At 41.7% G+C, this 16303-nt stretch overlaps 1 protein-coding gene across 2 annotated transcripts in view; it reads right to left on the bottom strand.

The window, feature by feature from the left end:
- Window positions 1-2102: 2102 nt before the first annotated feature.
- Window positions 2103-16303, bottom strand: part of SGK2 (serum/glucocorticoid regulated kinase 2) — a 49804-nt gene continuing 35603 nt past the window's right edge. For both annotated transcript variants that reach the window (XM_030212385.1, XM_030212386.1), the window contains 5 exons: window positions 16080-16166; window positions 12446-12541; window positions 8658-8813; window positions 6693-6782; window positions 2103-4791 (listed from right to left, as the gene is read on the bottom strand). In XM_030212385.1, the coding sequence (XP_030068245.1) occupies window positions 4630-4791; window positions 6693-6782; window positions 8658-8813; window positions 12446-12541; window positions 16080-16166 (591 nt within the window). In that variant the 3' untranslated portion in view covers window positions 2103-4629. The remainder of the gene's footprint in view (window positions 4792-6692; window positions 6783-8657; window positions 8814-12445; window positions 12542-16079; window positions 16167-16303) is intronic.

The following is a 16303-nucleotide window of genomic DNA, read 5'->3' as shown; positions in this document are numbered from 1 at the left end:
CTTCACCACCACGAACCTTCAAACCTTTTTGAAGGAAGTCAGGGCTTGGCTTCACTGACGTCACTGTCTTCAGAACGTTGAGGGTGAGTTTTATATATATATATATATATAGATTACTTGACAAAGCTCGCTTTGGAATTATGAAAAATGATTAATAAATAAATTTAAAAAAAAAAAGCAGTAGGGCTACCACTGGCTTGACACACAAGTGGAGTGGAGGAGTGGCCTAGTGGTTAGGGTGGTGGACTTTGGTCCTGAGGAACTGAGTTCAATTCCCACTTCAGGCACAGGCAGCTCCTTGTGACTCTGGGCAAGTCACTTAACCCTCCATTGCCCACCGCATTGAGCCTGCCATGAGTGGGAAAGAGCGGGGTACAAATGTAACAAAAAGAAGATAGATACTATTGGAGATTCTACGTGGAATGTTGCTACTATTGGAGATTCTACATGGAATGTTGCTATTCCACTAGCAACATCCATGTAGAAGGCTGTGCAGGCTTCTGTTTCTGTGAGTCTGACGTCCAGACTCACAGAAGCAGAAGCCTGCGCGGCCACATTGGTGATCTGCAAGGGCCGACTTCTACATGGAATGTTGCTAGTGGAATAGCAACATTCCATGTAGAATCTCAAATAGTAGCAACAGTGGAGGAGTGGCCTAGTGGTTAGGGTGGTGGACTTTGGTCCTGAGGAACTGAGTTCAATTCCCACTTCAGGCACAGGCAAGCTCCTTGTGACTCTGGGCAAGTCACTTAACCCTCCATTGCCCTATGTAAGCCACATTGAGCCTGCCACGAGTGGGAAAGCACGGGGTACAAATGTAACAAAAATAAACAACAAAGTGACCCTACTGCCTGGCTCGCCCAAGATCCTGGTAGTAGTTCTGGGTTACCCAAGCACCATTTCCAGCGCTAGAAAATACCTTTTTATTTTCTAGTACTGAGGGCAAGCCTCACAGTCAGGCAGCGCCACGTGCTACCTGATTACTGCCTGTGCCCTCACCGTCTCCTAAATAAGAGGCAGTAAGGACTCTGGCAGTAAATGGCCACAACATTTTTTTCTTTTAATTAGGAAAAGGGAAATGGGACTTGGCGGTATATCAACTACATTCAAAGCGGTTTACATATCCCCAGTGCACTGTAAGCCACATTGAGCCTGACGCTGTTGGGAAAATGTGGGGTACAAATGAGATAAATAAATATTCAGGTACTTATTTTGTACCTGGGGCAATCGAGGGTTAAGTGACTTGCCCACAGTCACAAGGAGCTGCAGTGGGAATCGAACCCAGTTACCTAGGATCAAGTCTGCTGCACTAACCACTAGGCTACTCCAATTAGCATATGGCCAGATAGCCTTTTTCTCTGGGGTGGGGGTAACTTCTCTCTCTTTCCGCATCTAGCTCCACACTTTGCCACACTGGAGTTTTTTACTAATTCCCTTTTGACTAGTTACCCAAAAGTTAAGTTACATTCATTAATTCCCTACCCCTAGAAGGGATGGGCCAGGAACACAAATACACCACTCCTCTCCACTTACTGCCAGAATCTTCCACATTGGAAGGCTCACATACATGTGCAGAGGTGCAGTTCAGAATGCCCAAGAAAACAGCTCTTGATTTGGCTCACGCTAGACCAATCCTGGTTTTCACCCACTATTATCCAGGTCTTGCCTTTATTAGAAATCCACATGCATAGATGCAGAAAAGAACACAGATATAGTCCCTATTTCAGTGGCATTGGCTGGAGCTCATGCTGCTTGTAGTTAACGGAAAGGATTAAAACCCTAGTTGAAGTGCTTACCGTTAGTATAACTTCTTTCCAGAAATCTTATGTGCAGACAGTCAAATATATATCTCCCCATTTACCATGGCCAGAGCATAGCATTATACGCTTTCTGGTACAGAAGATTAAAACAGTGGTGAGAGCTAAACTGTGCAACCAGCAGGAAGCCTGACTTTTGCTAGGTAAAGGGAGACTCATGGGGGAGCTTTGCTATATGGTTGGCAGAAAAGCTCAAGTCAGCCATCTCTGCCCTTCATCTTTCATTTGTGACAAAAAAAATTACAAACAAGATACACTATAATAACTATGTTTATTAATCAATATATACATAAAAGATATAAAAGCCATTTGACAGTTAAAAAAAGGAGGGATTCTTTCAGACGTAACAATTTGTGCAAAAAACAAAATCACTTACAATGCGTATGGAAAAAGTCTTGTGCATAAAGGGGTCCTTTTACTAAGCTGCAGTAAGCACTACTGCACACTTACCACAGCTTAACATGGCTTACTACAGGACATGCTCAGGCATCTAGTGTGTGCTAGAAAATATTTATGTTTTTGCAGCGGGGGTACAGCATTGGCTTTCCAGCACTAATCAGCATGTAAACATGGTAACTGATTAGCGGAGGAACCCTTTACCACCTACAAAATAAGTTCAAGTGCTCCCATGGCAATTTTTTTTTTTAATGGCCGTATACCAAAGACAATGTTAACACATGGCCATTAATTGAAAAAAAACTATTAGCCATTCTCTGGCTGCAGTAAACAAAACAAAAAAAACAAGACCTTAGCGTGTGGAGAAAAACCCACAGAAGGGCACATCAAGGCAAACATTTACTGCAGCTTAGTAAAAGAATCTTCCATCTCGACCACCAACATGTTGTTAAACAGTAGGCAGAGGTACTGTGGGTCTTCTCCACAACCCAAGTACATCAATTTCTAGAGCAGTTTTTTTTTTATTCTACACACACACAGTCAGGAATAGTTTAACCCTAGACAAGGTCTTGCACAACTCAATTACCTTTTTGTTGTTGTTGTTATTTTAGTGCAACAGAGGCATGTGTGAAGGCAAAACGTCACTCCCTTACACCAAAAAAACAAACAAACAAAAAACTCCTAAATAGAGCCCAGTGCCAGTAGTGTGCACCTTACATGAAAGAATGCTCCCTACACACCAGGGTATTTGTTTTTATAGCACCTGTGTTGTTCTAATATATGAAGGGATTGTTGGAAGACATCGAGGAAGTTTCACGATATACTGAGTAAGGCAGAGAGGATAGTCTGCAGACCAGATGTGTTAGTTTCTGCAAAGAAATGCAATCAAACCATAGATATTGCACTCAAAAAGAAAATACAGTACAATCAAAAAAAAAATGCAAGTGCGATTACCTACAGATGTTATAGCACCAACTAGAACTTGGGTCTTTCACTTCATTTGCAGGAGAATTACATTTTTTTTTTAAGACTGCACTACACTGGAGTAGAAGTGGTTTCAAATATATTCCAATACTTAACAGTGACTAAAAGACAGTAGGCTTAGATAGAAGTGCAAGTTGGATTTTTAGATACTCAGTTAAATGCTTCAGCAAACTGATCAAAAGAGAAACATGCTTAAGCTACGAGTGAAGGCCAAACAATTATTTAGGAGTTAATTCATATACAGGACATGAACAGTTAACTTATCACAATGTTTTGTTATTGTGGTTGGTCTTGTAATAGAGGCATACCACCTCACAGTGGAATGTCTTGTACTAAACATGCAGTCGTCCTAATGCATGTATGCAGAATTATGGATAAAAAAATCTGACTTGATTTATAAGAAAAACTCTCAAGTGAATGCTTTGGTTCATTCTGTGGGTACTCAGTTCATTTTAAGTCCTACAAATGCACGTAAGAACCTGGTTTCTGACTTCAGTGCCAAGGATCACAGAAATACCTAGTTCTCTCCTTAAGAGGAATCATGGCATATATGTGTTGGTAATAGCACCTTACAGGCAAGGTAGGGGGTGGGCAGTGTGGTTAGTGCTTCCATTATATGAGGTATAGCAACATGGCAGCTTGTTCTAGGTAGTTTATTTAAAAGTAACAAATCAAAAGTATTTCCAGGCCAGTTGTGTGGTGGTGATTGGGGAAGGGGTGGGAGAGAAGTGTTCTCTACCTTTTCCCCACTACCTACTTATGAGTGGGAAAAATTTGAACAAGATTCAGAAAAATTCTTCTCACATCAGTCCAAGATGGCTTGGGCTGATGTATCGCCCTTTTCTTTTACCTGGTTTCAGATAGCATCCATCACTGCTGATTTTATTATTGGATACCAGGCATTTGAAAATATTTTTAATATATATTTTAGTTACAAATAGTGTAGTCACGTCTAATGCTGGACTACAGGGATAACCAGCTTTTAAAAATTCTAACTTTGAGGGGGAAGGTTCTGAAGGTGAAAAAAATGAGGACATCTTTAAAAAATACCCACTGGGGGGGGAAAAAGGATTTTTTTTTTTTAGGGGGATAGAGAGGAGTAGATTGCCTAATATTGGTTAAGTTAAGAAAAAAAAATGGTTAAGTATTACATGTCCAATTTTAGCCTTAATTTAATGATATTGGTTACCACAAATATAAACTTTTTCTGAAATGGATACAGTGGAGCAGTAACTTACTTCCAGAATACTAGCTAGTGGCTTCCAGCACCACTGCCAAGTATGCAAGTTACAGTAATGCAACTGTTTGGAAAAAAAAAAAAATATTAATGTGCAATGAGCAGTTTCTTTGCACTTTAAAGTGTTATTTTTGGAGCAGTAGAAATGGTACACAGTCCAGTTAAGTAAAAATATTACATTAAAATGTTTCTCATTCAACCTAGAAAGTTCTCATCAGATTGTGCATAAGAAAATCCTAAAAATGCATTTGAAGCACCAGAGCTGCCAGTAGCCAGGTCCGGGGTTCGACCAATGGAGTTTGGAACTGCTTCCTGGGTAAACTCTGGATCAAAATGTCGTAGGTCACCTGGACCTGCCTGAAAATACAAAAAGATTCTGATTTACATATACTATATACTGAACATGGAAGGAAGAACTGATGGGCAGGAGAGGAGTGCTTGAAACGTCTTTACACCCACCTCTGCTATTTTAAGTGCCCCCTTCCTCATTGACCAGTATGAAATTTAAGTGCAAAAATTGACCTATTAAACATATATGTGTGGCCCTCAGAACTATAAATCACTTATATTTTCACAAGTGTCTGTAATCTGTATATTGTTCTCATTCATTCATTGAGCCACCTTTAGTGCTTTTTCTTATTATAGTATTTTTTCTTTATATGTTATGGTTATTTAATATATTGGTGTCTGCACATTAGGTGGGAGGGTTAGACAAGGGGGCAACCCTATTTTGCAAAATGTGCTTGGTGAGCCTTAAGTGTATTCTCCAGTATTCGATACTGTCAGATCCCCCGGCATATTGGCGTTGGAGGAATCGGCTGCATCTTGGCCACCTGAGAGGCCAGAAATGCTAGGGACTCACTGAAACACAAAAGACACTTCTTGCTAGTATGGGATTCTTACTTACCAACCCTTAGTTCACGTGGCTGTAGTTTGCTCCTTAATACCCTACAGATACCACAGTTACTTTACTTTTTCAACTTGACATCAGTTTACCGTGATGTTTTTCTGGTTCTCCATCTACCCCTCCTCTTGCTTTTGGGGGAGGGAGGATATAGTCTGGGGGCTCCCCCCCCCTCTTGTTGGTTGGTTGCTGCTCAGAGGACCATAAGAACACAGGTCCTCTGTGGCTGTAATTGATATTTTTTTTTTAGTTTGGAGGAAAGTGGGAGGGTCTGGATGTTTTTGTAGGGTAATTTTGGTTAGTTGTGGAAGGTGGCTGGGGGGAGGGGATATTTGGGGTGGGGAGATGTAAGGTTTTCTTTCAATGTTTATTTTGATGGCAATTTGTTATAACACTGTTCCGTCTGTAATTATTGTGCTTTTCTTAATAAAAAAATGTTTAAACATTGTTGTCTGCACATATTAATGTGCATATACAGTACTGTATTTTAAGTTTGAGGTTTGATTTTTTTTTTTTTTAAGATGTTCATAACATCTGCGCTCTATAAAGTTTAGTGAGCTTGGCAGCAACATCAGCAGCGATATGCATATAACCTTCTGAGAACTATAACAAAAATGCTAATGTGCCCACACTTGGTAGCATATCAGGAATTTTGCTAGGAGCTCTGAAGTTGTCACCTGAGTCCCTAAAGAAGTTAGACAATGAAACCCGTGGTTGGGCACGTGTAAAGAAGTAAAAGGGGCACCTTTGAAGAGCATAATCTATGTGACTTATTTTTCAAGGAGAACAAGATAAGTGAGCTATTCATTTTCATAATTTAGCACAAGCACATTTTGTACCACATTTGGTGCACGGTAGAGAGGTGAATATGCAAAAGGCACTAATGGTGTCTTCATGAATGAGAATATATTGACACCTTTAAGTGTCTAATCACAGACACTGTATAAGTGATTTATAGTTCCAAGGGCCACTATTTTAATTTATTTTAAAATATTTTTCTCAGTTTGATAATAGGGCAGTTTTAGCGCTTAAGTTTCATACTGGTCAAGAGGGTTATTTGATAAATCCAGTATATATGAACTGTTTTGGTTAGATTTAAGTGCCCCTACAGTGGTAAAATGACATTTCTTAAATAGTCAAACTTCCAGGTCAGAGACTGTTCACTAGCCAAAATTATTAGCTTAGAAAATTGTAAAAATGGTATGGAATGGAGTGTGTGTCCCATTTTAATGTTATCCAGAGTTAATAAGGCTGCATTTGAGGCCTTCCAAAAAACAAATCATAAGTTTCTATCACTCCCGCACCCGTGATACTTCAATGAAAAGCTCAGTAGCTCAAATCCTAGTTGACTCACCACATTGGGATTGAAAGGTGGTGTGATCCGCTTGTGATACAGGTCATCCCAGTTTATTGGGCTAAAGAAGACATGATTCCTTATCTCTAGCTAGAAGATAAATAATTCAAATTATATATATTGTTCCTATAATTCACCATCAATTCTCAAGCATCTCCCAACCTCTAAGCCAGATTCTCCCTTCCTGGGCTGACCAGGAATGGTATGAAAATAATGGTGTGGACATCCTCCCATGTCCCTAGTTCCCAGTCATTGCACAATAGAGACATCTTGTGTCTCAAATTGGGGTACACATGTATGGTGTTTTGGGAGCTTTAGTCTGTAGCCCTTGGCTTGGATTGTCACTGTTTTGTAGCTTCAGGCTCTTGTCAGGATCCCTTTCTCAACTTTGAGCAGGGGTCTTTCTTCTGAAAGTGGTATAGACATTTCATCTCAGCCAGCCAATCTATGGACTTCTGTCCTTTCACAGAGAGGACAAAAGAGGCTCAGTATTCTTCCTTGAAGCTTACTTGATGTGCATAGAGTCCTCGGATATCTAGAAGTCAGTGGAGTGAAACAGGTAGATGTGAAGAGTCTGTTTACGCTTTCCAAAAATACTAGGACTAGGGGGCATGCGATGAAGCTACAATGTAGTAAATTTAAAACGAATCAGAGAAAAATTTTCACTCAACGTGTAATTAAACTCGAATTCGCTGCCAGAGAATGTGGTAAAGGCGGTTAGCTTAGCGGAGTTTTAAAAAGGTTTGGACGGCTTCCTAAAGGAAAAGTCCATAGACCATTATTAAATGGACTTAGGGAAAATCCACTATTTCTGGGATAAGCAGTATAAAATGTTTTGTACTTTATTGGAATCCCTTGCCAGGTATTTGAGACCTGGATTGGCCACTGTTGGAAACAGGATGCTGGGCTTGATGGACCTTTGGTCTTTCCCAGTATGGCAATACTTATGCACTTATGAGTTTCCTAAATTGGACAGACTGTTGTGCATTTTGGTAAGCAGAGGCTTAGCCTCATAACTTCCAAGCCCAGGCAATTGCTAGATGGCTGAAGGAGACTATTGCATCAGCTTATTTGCTTGTGGGGAAAACAGGATCCTCAGGCCTTGCAGACTCATTCTGCGAGGTGTAGTGCGACTTCCTGGGTGGAGAGTACCTTACTGTCTCCCAGCAGATATTTGTAAGGCAGCAACGTGGTCAACACTGCATACCTTTGCCAAGCACAACAGAGTGGATGTTGCAGTGTGTTCCAAAACGTTTTAGGGTTTTGGTCCTCATGGCGGAGGCACCAGGATCCCACCCACTCTAGGGATTGCTTTTAAACATACCACAGGTTCTGAAATAGTGGGAAGCTACAGAATGGAAGGAGAAGTTAGGTATGATGTACAGCGCTGCGTATGCCTTGTAGCGCTATAGAAGTGATAAGTAGTAGTAGTCTTTCCTGATAATTCTTTCCATTAGTCCTTCCCTCTATTCCAGAGGCCTGCCCAAAGATTTGAGATGTTTAGTTGGTAATAGTTCAAACAACGACAGTCACCTTGCACTGTGCTTCATGCATATCTATTGTTCTTATAAGTTGTCCAGAAGTGAGAGGTCCACACGTGTGCTCATCTGGTTAGTGTTAGGCTAGCAAGTTTAAAGTTGTTGTGTTTATTCTGAGTTTCTTCTTACTGCTTGTCTACATAAAATACTGAGAAGCTGGAATGGATTGCCAACAGACATGTCTCAACTCAGTTTTCAGTTCTCTATCTCCACCTGCTGGTGGATGGATACAACTATCCCACAGATTCTGGAATAGCAGCACAGACTAATGGAAAGAAAATTATCAGGTAAGACTTAATTTCTCAATTATAACATTTAGCTACTGAACCAGTCCAATCCATCCATACTCTCTTCTATAGAACAATTAAACTAAAAATACAGATACCTGCATCCTGAATAAAGGAAACAAAATAGCAGCACCACTTACAAAGTCCATCTTGGCCCCCAGCCTACACATCTGGTTCTTGTGCAGAAGCCCCTGCAAGATGTCACAGGCTGCCATTGTCTTGCACCCAGGAAGCTGAAGAGGTTTATGCAGGATATTGTCATACATCTGAGACACATCCCGGCTATAAAATGGAGGCTAGGAAAGAACAGAAACAGGCCACATATCATCATACTCATTGAAAAACTGACTGGAGTTCCACAGTTATGTGAATGACTTGAGAGCAGAGATTTCTTGTCTTTGCTAAGTGCCAACACCCTACAGTTCCCAAACCCATTAGCTTAAAACAGAAAAAGCAATAATCAGAGGGAACAGATGGGGGAAGGCTGTGTGGGCAGGGCCAGGCAGTTTTAATTTAAGGCACTGGTGTTTGAGGGAAGGGACGTTGGATGAATGAGAAAAAAAACCCCGCCCACACAACCCTACTTAGAAAAGGGAGATAAGATAGGAAACAATTAAGAAAAAAATAAAATGCTAGCCACTATGGGGTAATTCCATAACGTTGCTACATATTTAGGTGCTGCTTACGCATACCAATGTTTAGAATAATGACATTTCTGGGGAAGCAGTCAAGGAGTCAAGATGGCTTGCCAGCATTTTGTTACCTATGTACCATGCCATCGAAATGTAGGGAGAAGTTTGGGTCTTTTCCTCTTTGACCCTGACCCCCCCTATTACTCGGCGGCAGCAGATTGACTTTTGTTATCAAATCCCCGAGGGATAAACCAACAGTATTGGCTCTAACTTGCAGCTGACCAAGGAGAGAGTCTCTGCAGTTGAGCCTGGAGACATTATCACCACCAGCTATACCTACTGTCATGCCCAGTTTCACTTCCGCTTGCAGGGGCAGCAGTAGTTGTAGAAGTCACAGGCTTGCTTCTCCCTAGAAGAGGAGCTGGGGTGAATATTTTACTGAAGCCTAAAAGCCAGGGCTCTATGTTGGAAAAGGGATTGAGAGGGGTGGAATTTTATTGGAGGTGAGATCTCCTCCAGCGATTGTGGATCAGTCAAACTCTGGAGAATGTGGGAATTACTTCTTTGCCAACTCAGAAAGAGGGTCCTGTTGGCAGTCATGGTCCTCATAAGGACCATGTTAACTAAATTGGAAGAAGCTGTAATAAAAATCTACCGATTCATCTGCTTCAGTTAGCGTGGATAATATGGTAAAGAACCAGGAGCACTCCTGCTAAGATGCAGGGTGTTGGAAGAGGATATTAAAGTTCTTATAGATGTGAATATTAAGCTAACCCAAGACTCATTTATCTTATGATCAAACAGTTGGAGAATTACCTTCAAGCTTTGGTCCACAAAATAATCTATGGTGAAGCCCTGGATTATATGATTTACTTGATCTTCCGGCGAGGAACAGAAACAGATCATCTCGTAATGAATCTTCATTATCCCAGTTGCATTGGTCTTAAATACAAAACCACCTATGCATCTAATTTCTCCTACTTAGGAACACAGATGTGGAATGCATTACCGAACTGTGTGAAAACGCTGCATGATCATTAAGACTTTAGGCGCTCTTTAAAGACCTCTGTTTTGTAAGGCCTACTCTACTGTTGCTACTCAATAGACTCTACATTATATTGCCTCAAAGGACCATTTTATTCCTTATTTTGTACCTTATTTTACACATGTACCCCTCCCATACCTGACCCTATTTCTTACTGACTTGTAAGCCACATTGAGCTTGCTTGTGTGTGGGAAAATGTGGGATACAAATGCTGCAAATAAATAAATGAATAATAGACATTTAAACTTGTGGTTCATAAACTTTCCAAGACCACCTGGTACGACTCTGAGATGTACTTAAATATTTGTTTGATGTTCATTTTTCCCGTGAAACTGTTCCTTCACTTAATCAGATTTTTTCTTTTTTTTGCCAACAAGATCTCTTGATGGAATCTCTAAGATCTCAGAATTTGCATTTAAGAAATTTAACATTTAAAATATTGCAAAGATCATGATGACACTTCTCATTTATTTTTGAAAGGATTTGAATGCAGTTGTATTTATATTTTAGAAATTCTCAAACCTTTATGGGACAAAACAAATATGTTATCCTGCTATTACTAAAGCTGCTCAGGAGTGACACAAAGCTCGTCTAACAATGTGGCAAGAGATCTTGGTGCCAGCGTTTAATTAAATGTAGTATCCAGTACTCTGGTAGTACATGTAATGCCCCATGCAATGAGTATTACTAAAAGCAGCTAGACTTTTCCAGAAGCCCTGGTGGGGGGGGGGGGAGAGATCCCTGCCAGTGGGTTAAAAAGTAGGATGCCCTTGGTGGGAGATATCCCAGCCTAAGAGGGAGTGGTGTTGAAATAAGATGCAGAAAAGTGGTTTCCCTATGGAGAGTGACAGCAGAGCTGGAGTTTGGGTTTAATAAAAGAGCCAATGGTCTTTGGTTGCCTGTACCCCTGCAAGGACTCTTGAGGGCTCCTGAGTGAAGGAATAAACACAAGCCGACTAAAGGAGCAGTTGCTGCCCCATGAGTAACAACTGGAGAAGGTGTGAGTTTCAGATGGACAAGGGGAATCCAGCCTGAGAGCGGGACCAGGACAGAGGAAGCCTGTTCAAGGCCGGAGTGTAGCCTTGCGAGGTGCACTACTGGAAGGAGGACAGCCTAAAAGTAGCGGATTGGAGTCAGGAGTAACAAAGATTTGGATTTATTGCTGGCACAACAGGAGGGGCAAATGGTCAGGCAGTGGCGTGAATATGGTCTGTGCCAGAGCCGGTGGAGGGAGGCGGGGATAGTGCTGGGCAGACTTATACGGTCTGTGCCCTGAAAAGGACAGGTACAATTCAAGGTAAGGTATACACAAAATGTAGCACATATGAGTTTATCTTGTTGGGTAGACTGGATGGACTGTGCAGGTCTTTTTCTGCTGTCATCTACTATGTTACAGCAAAAAGTATATTGGAAGAGCAGAGAAAGCACATTGCTAATGATCTTGAACAGGATTGTAAATATAAGAGTCGATGTGTTTTATTTGCAAGTTGCAGCAGTTCAAGTTGTGTTGAGTTCTATAAAAACCCTTGGGGTGCAGCGTATAGATAGAGAGAGAGAGAGAACCATTTCGTTTTCCCTGGGATCCTGGCCTGCCTGCGGACCTACAGGACTGAAGTTGAGCAGCCCTGCTATAAAGACAAGTAGAGGCTTATGTTGCTTTATAGGATAGGTTTCTACAAGCCACCCAAGTTATAGAGCTGCCTTCCATAGGAGTTTTACCAACGTTCTGGGCTAAGATATAAACTTTATTTTTCAAAGTATTGTGTTAATGATTGACTGCTGCAGACATTAGAAGCTACAGAATTAAAACAAATTTTTGTATGTCACTTAGAACCTAATATTAGGGATTAAGTGACTAGAGAATAGAATAGAAAAAAAAGTTTATTTCCATTTTGGAAGAAAGATTGCTTTGATTCATATTTGGCTACTTAATGCCACTTAATGGCATAAATCTGTCAGTTTTAAATGAGGCATCCAAGACAATGGTATATTTTAATTGCATATGTCTGTGAAGGGGGGGGGGGCTAGAAGTCAGCCTAAAATAGTATTTGGGCAGTGATTAATAACACAGCACAGACTGAAAAAAAAATAAAAATCACACCAGCATGCTCAGATAGCAGCCAGAGACAACTCTCCCATGCACTGCCAACTTAAAAAAAAAAGAAAATTCTAAGGCTCAAATCACAGTTCACAACTGAAAGCTGCTTGCTAGTATTTCTCTGCCTGTGGGGGAGAGGGAGAGACAACATACCAGACCGTAAAGCATTTCGTAGAGAACAGCTCCCAAGCACCACCAGTCCACAGTCCTGTCGTAGGGCAGCTTCTTTAGCACTTCTGGGGCCAAGTACTATGTAGTGGGGAGGAAAAAAAGAAAAGCTAACGAAATCCCTCTTATTGTATCAGCAGTACTGCAATATTTATTTATTTTTTTTACAATTGTACCCCATGCTTTCCCACTCGGCTTACATGGGACAATGGAGGGTTAAGTGACTTGCCCAGAGTCACTCAGTTCCCCAGGCCCAAAGTCCACCACCCTAACCACTAGGCCACTCCTCCACTGTTGCTACTATTTGAGATTCTACATGGAATGTTGCTTTTCCACTAGCAACATTCCATGTAGAAGTCGGCCCTTCCAGATCACCAATGTGGCCGCGCAGGCTTCTACATGGAATGTTGCTAGTGGAATAGCAACATTCCTTGTAGAATCTCCAATAGTATCTATTTTATTTTTGTTACATTTGTACCCTGCGCTTTCCCACTCATGGCAGGCTCAATGCGGCTTACACGGGGCAATGGAGGGTTAAGTGACTTGCCCAGAGTCACAAGGAGCTGCCTGTGCCTGAAGTGGGAATTGAACTCAGTTCCTCAGTACCCCAGGACCAAAGTCCACCACCAGGCCACTCCTCCACTGTTGCTACTATTGGAGATTCTACATGGAATGTTGCTATTCCACTAGCAACATTCCATGTAGAAGTCGGCCCTTGCAGATCACCAATGTGGCCGCGCAGGCTTCTGCTTCTGTGAGTCTGACGTCCTGCACATACGTGCAGGACGTCAGACTCACAGAAACAGAAGCCTGCGCAGCCTTCTACATGGAATGTTGCTAGTGGAATAGCAACATTCCATGTAGAATATCCAATAGTAGCAACATTCCATGTAGAATCTCCAAGAGTATCTATTTTATTTTTGTTACATTTGTACCCTGCGCTTTCCCACTCATGGCAGGCTCAATGCGGCTTACATGGGGCAATGGAGGGTTAAGTGACTTGCCCAGAGTCACAAGGAGCTGCCTGTGCCTGAAGTGGGAATCGAACTCAGTTCCCCAGGACCAAAGTCCACCACCCTAACCACTAGGCCACTCCTCCACTCCCGCTAGAACAGGCATCAATACCATGATATAGATTCAAAGAAAAAAAAACTTGTAATCAATGTTCTTTGTAAGGTCTCAACTTTTAATTATTTTTAATATTTAGCTCACGCCTTTCCAGTGATAGTTCAAGGTGAGTAACAAGTCAGGTACAGTAGGTTATTTCCCTGTCCCCAGAGGGCTTACAATACACTATGCTATATGGGTCTTTTATTCTGCAAATCATTGTTGATCATAAAAACCAAAACAGCTGGAAAACAAAACCAGGGAATACAAAAATTATTGTACTGAATATCACAGAAGTTATATTACTTAACTTTTAAGGGCTTGGCGAAAAACTGTCTTTCATCGTACAGATTTGAAGTGGAAGCTGGTCCCACACAAAAATAACTCGATAGTAAGAGAGAAAAAAAAATCTAATATTCGGCACTTTGTGATCTCTCTTACCAATGGAAAATCTAAGAGCTTCCAACTGCGAGTTTTACTGATAGGACCTTTTTGTGACAGTATAACCCAGTCACCTAAACAAGGAGCATTTCCATATGCGGTATTAAAAATCAGAACATAGTAATAGTAACATAGTAGATGACGGCAGAAAAAGACCTGCACGGTCCATCCAGTCTGCCCAACATGATAACTCATATGTGCTACTTTTTGTGTGTACCTTACCTTGATTTGTATCGGTCTTTTTCAGGGCACAGACCCTATAAGTCTGCCCAGCACTAGCCCCGCCTCCCAACCACCAGCCCCTTGATTTGTATCTGTCTTTCAGGGCACAGACCGTATAAGTCTGCCCAGCACTAACCCCGCTTCCCAACCACCAGCCCTGCCTCTGCCATCCAATCTCCACTAACACACAGCTTGAACACGAACAGGAAGCCAATGTAATTTACCAAGTGACTGAGGAATGGAGGGTTAGGCGGCTTGGAGTGTCAGCGGGATTTGAACCCTGGTCTCTGGTTCACAGCTTGCTGCTCTAACCACTAGGCTACTTCAGCAACTGCACATGCCACCTACCTGACGTACCCAGGACCTGCGCCATGGCAGCTGACTGCTTTGGCTCTTGTGTGGGCACAGTAAAAAAAAAAAAAAAAAAAAAAGACAGAAATGCTGATGTATGAATGTGGAGGTCAGTTGGGGTTTGAGCACAAGAGAAAGCATGACCAGCTGCTGCTGACAGGCTCCTATCAGACGATGGAAGGGAAGACAGGATGCACAAGATGCATGGGGTACAAGAGGTGTAAAAGAATGAATATTGGGGGAGGCATGGGGTAAACCGGAAAATGAGGTATTACATGAATAGGGTAGATGAGATGGAAATGGTGTGGAAGAATAGGAGAGAAATTTAATTGAGAGGTGAGAGCTGAAGGATATGCGGAAAGTAGAGGCAATGAAGGAAGATAGAAACTCACTGGGGAAGGGGGCAAGGGAGTATAGAAGGTATAGAATGGAGGAGGAGATACTACTATTACTACTATTTAGCATTTCTATAGCGCTACAAAGTGTACGCAGCGCTGCACAACTTACACAAAATGCTACCTCAGAACAACACTGATACCGAAAACTTCATTAATAGTTTGGATCCTAACCCTGGAGTATACCTAGCAGACCAAACTTGGTCAAACTTCACGCTCCTCAACATCGAAACAGTCACCCAGGCGATTAAAAGGTTCTCCAGCACCAATTGCAAACTGGCTACTTGCCCCAGCTACCTACTAAAATCTGCCCCTAATCGTTTCATAACAGACTTCCCATCCCACATAAATTACATGCTCCAACAAGGCCTCTTCCCTGAGGAATATGGCAATATCCTACTCATCCCAATCCCAAAAGATACCAAGAAAAAAAACATCCGAACTTGCCAACTACCGCCCAGTTGCGTCTATCCCATTAGTAGATGGTCTTTTCCTCATGTACTAAAAAAAAAAATAGTTAAGTTCAAACAGTACTGCACAGCCATACTGTTTGCCAGATGGTTAGAGCAGTGGGCTGAGAATCAGGTTTGAAATCCCACTGTTCTCCCAAGATAAGCAGGCCAGACAATTCTCACATGTGGGTGACGTCATCCACAAGCAAGACTTGATGGCCTGCTGTCCTCAGAGAATACTTAAGTATTTTTGCTTTTCTCTTTGGGTTCCTTTTACACAGCAGCACTACCAGTTAGTTGTGAAGGAGACCATTCAAGTCCCGTAGGCTTCTTCGCATTCAGCGCATGCTATCTGTAGCAGTGCCAGGCTCAAAGTCAGATTGTAAACCCTCCCGCCTTGAATTACTACAGGAAAGCTGCGAGCTAAAACCAAGAATCCATACATGGGAAATAAAAATGAAATTAGAGCACAGTGCTTGAGGCAGGGTCAGATGATGTATTAAGGGATAAAAGGTGTGTGTAAGGTTGTTTGCAGATCCCTGCATGGGCTAATGAAGTGGGTCTGTGTGCACATTCCCATCTCTTGAAGGGAGCTTTGTATACTAGAAGAGTGCCTGTAGAAAGCAAGAAGTTAGAGACACACTCACATACCTCCGGGGTTCCACAAAATGTGGAAGTCGTTTCCTCTGGCTCCATTCCTTCCTTGCAGAGTCCAAAGTCTGTCAAGACCACATGACCCTTTCCAGAGGGGGAAGATTCAAGTTAATTTAAATTTTAAAGTTTTTGGAGAATATGGTATGGAAGGGGGAGGAGGAATGTAATATTTTATATCATACACAGTGTAACTTAACACTTAGCTTTGTTTCTAAAAAGTA

This window comes from Microcaecilia unicolor, chromosome 8, assembly GCF_901765095.1.
Source record: "Microcaecilia unicolor chromosome 8, aMicUni1.1, whole genome shotgun sequence".
Classification (NCBI taxonomy): domain Eukaryota; kingdom Metazoa; phylum Chordata; class Amphibia; order Gymnophiona; family Siphonopidae; genus Microcaecilia; species Microcaecilia unicolor.
This window is presented reverse-complemented; position numbering and strand designations above follow the sequence as displayed.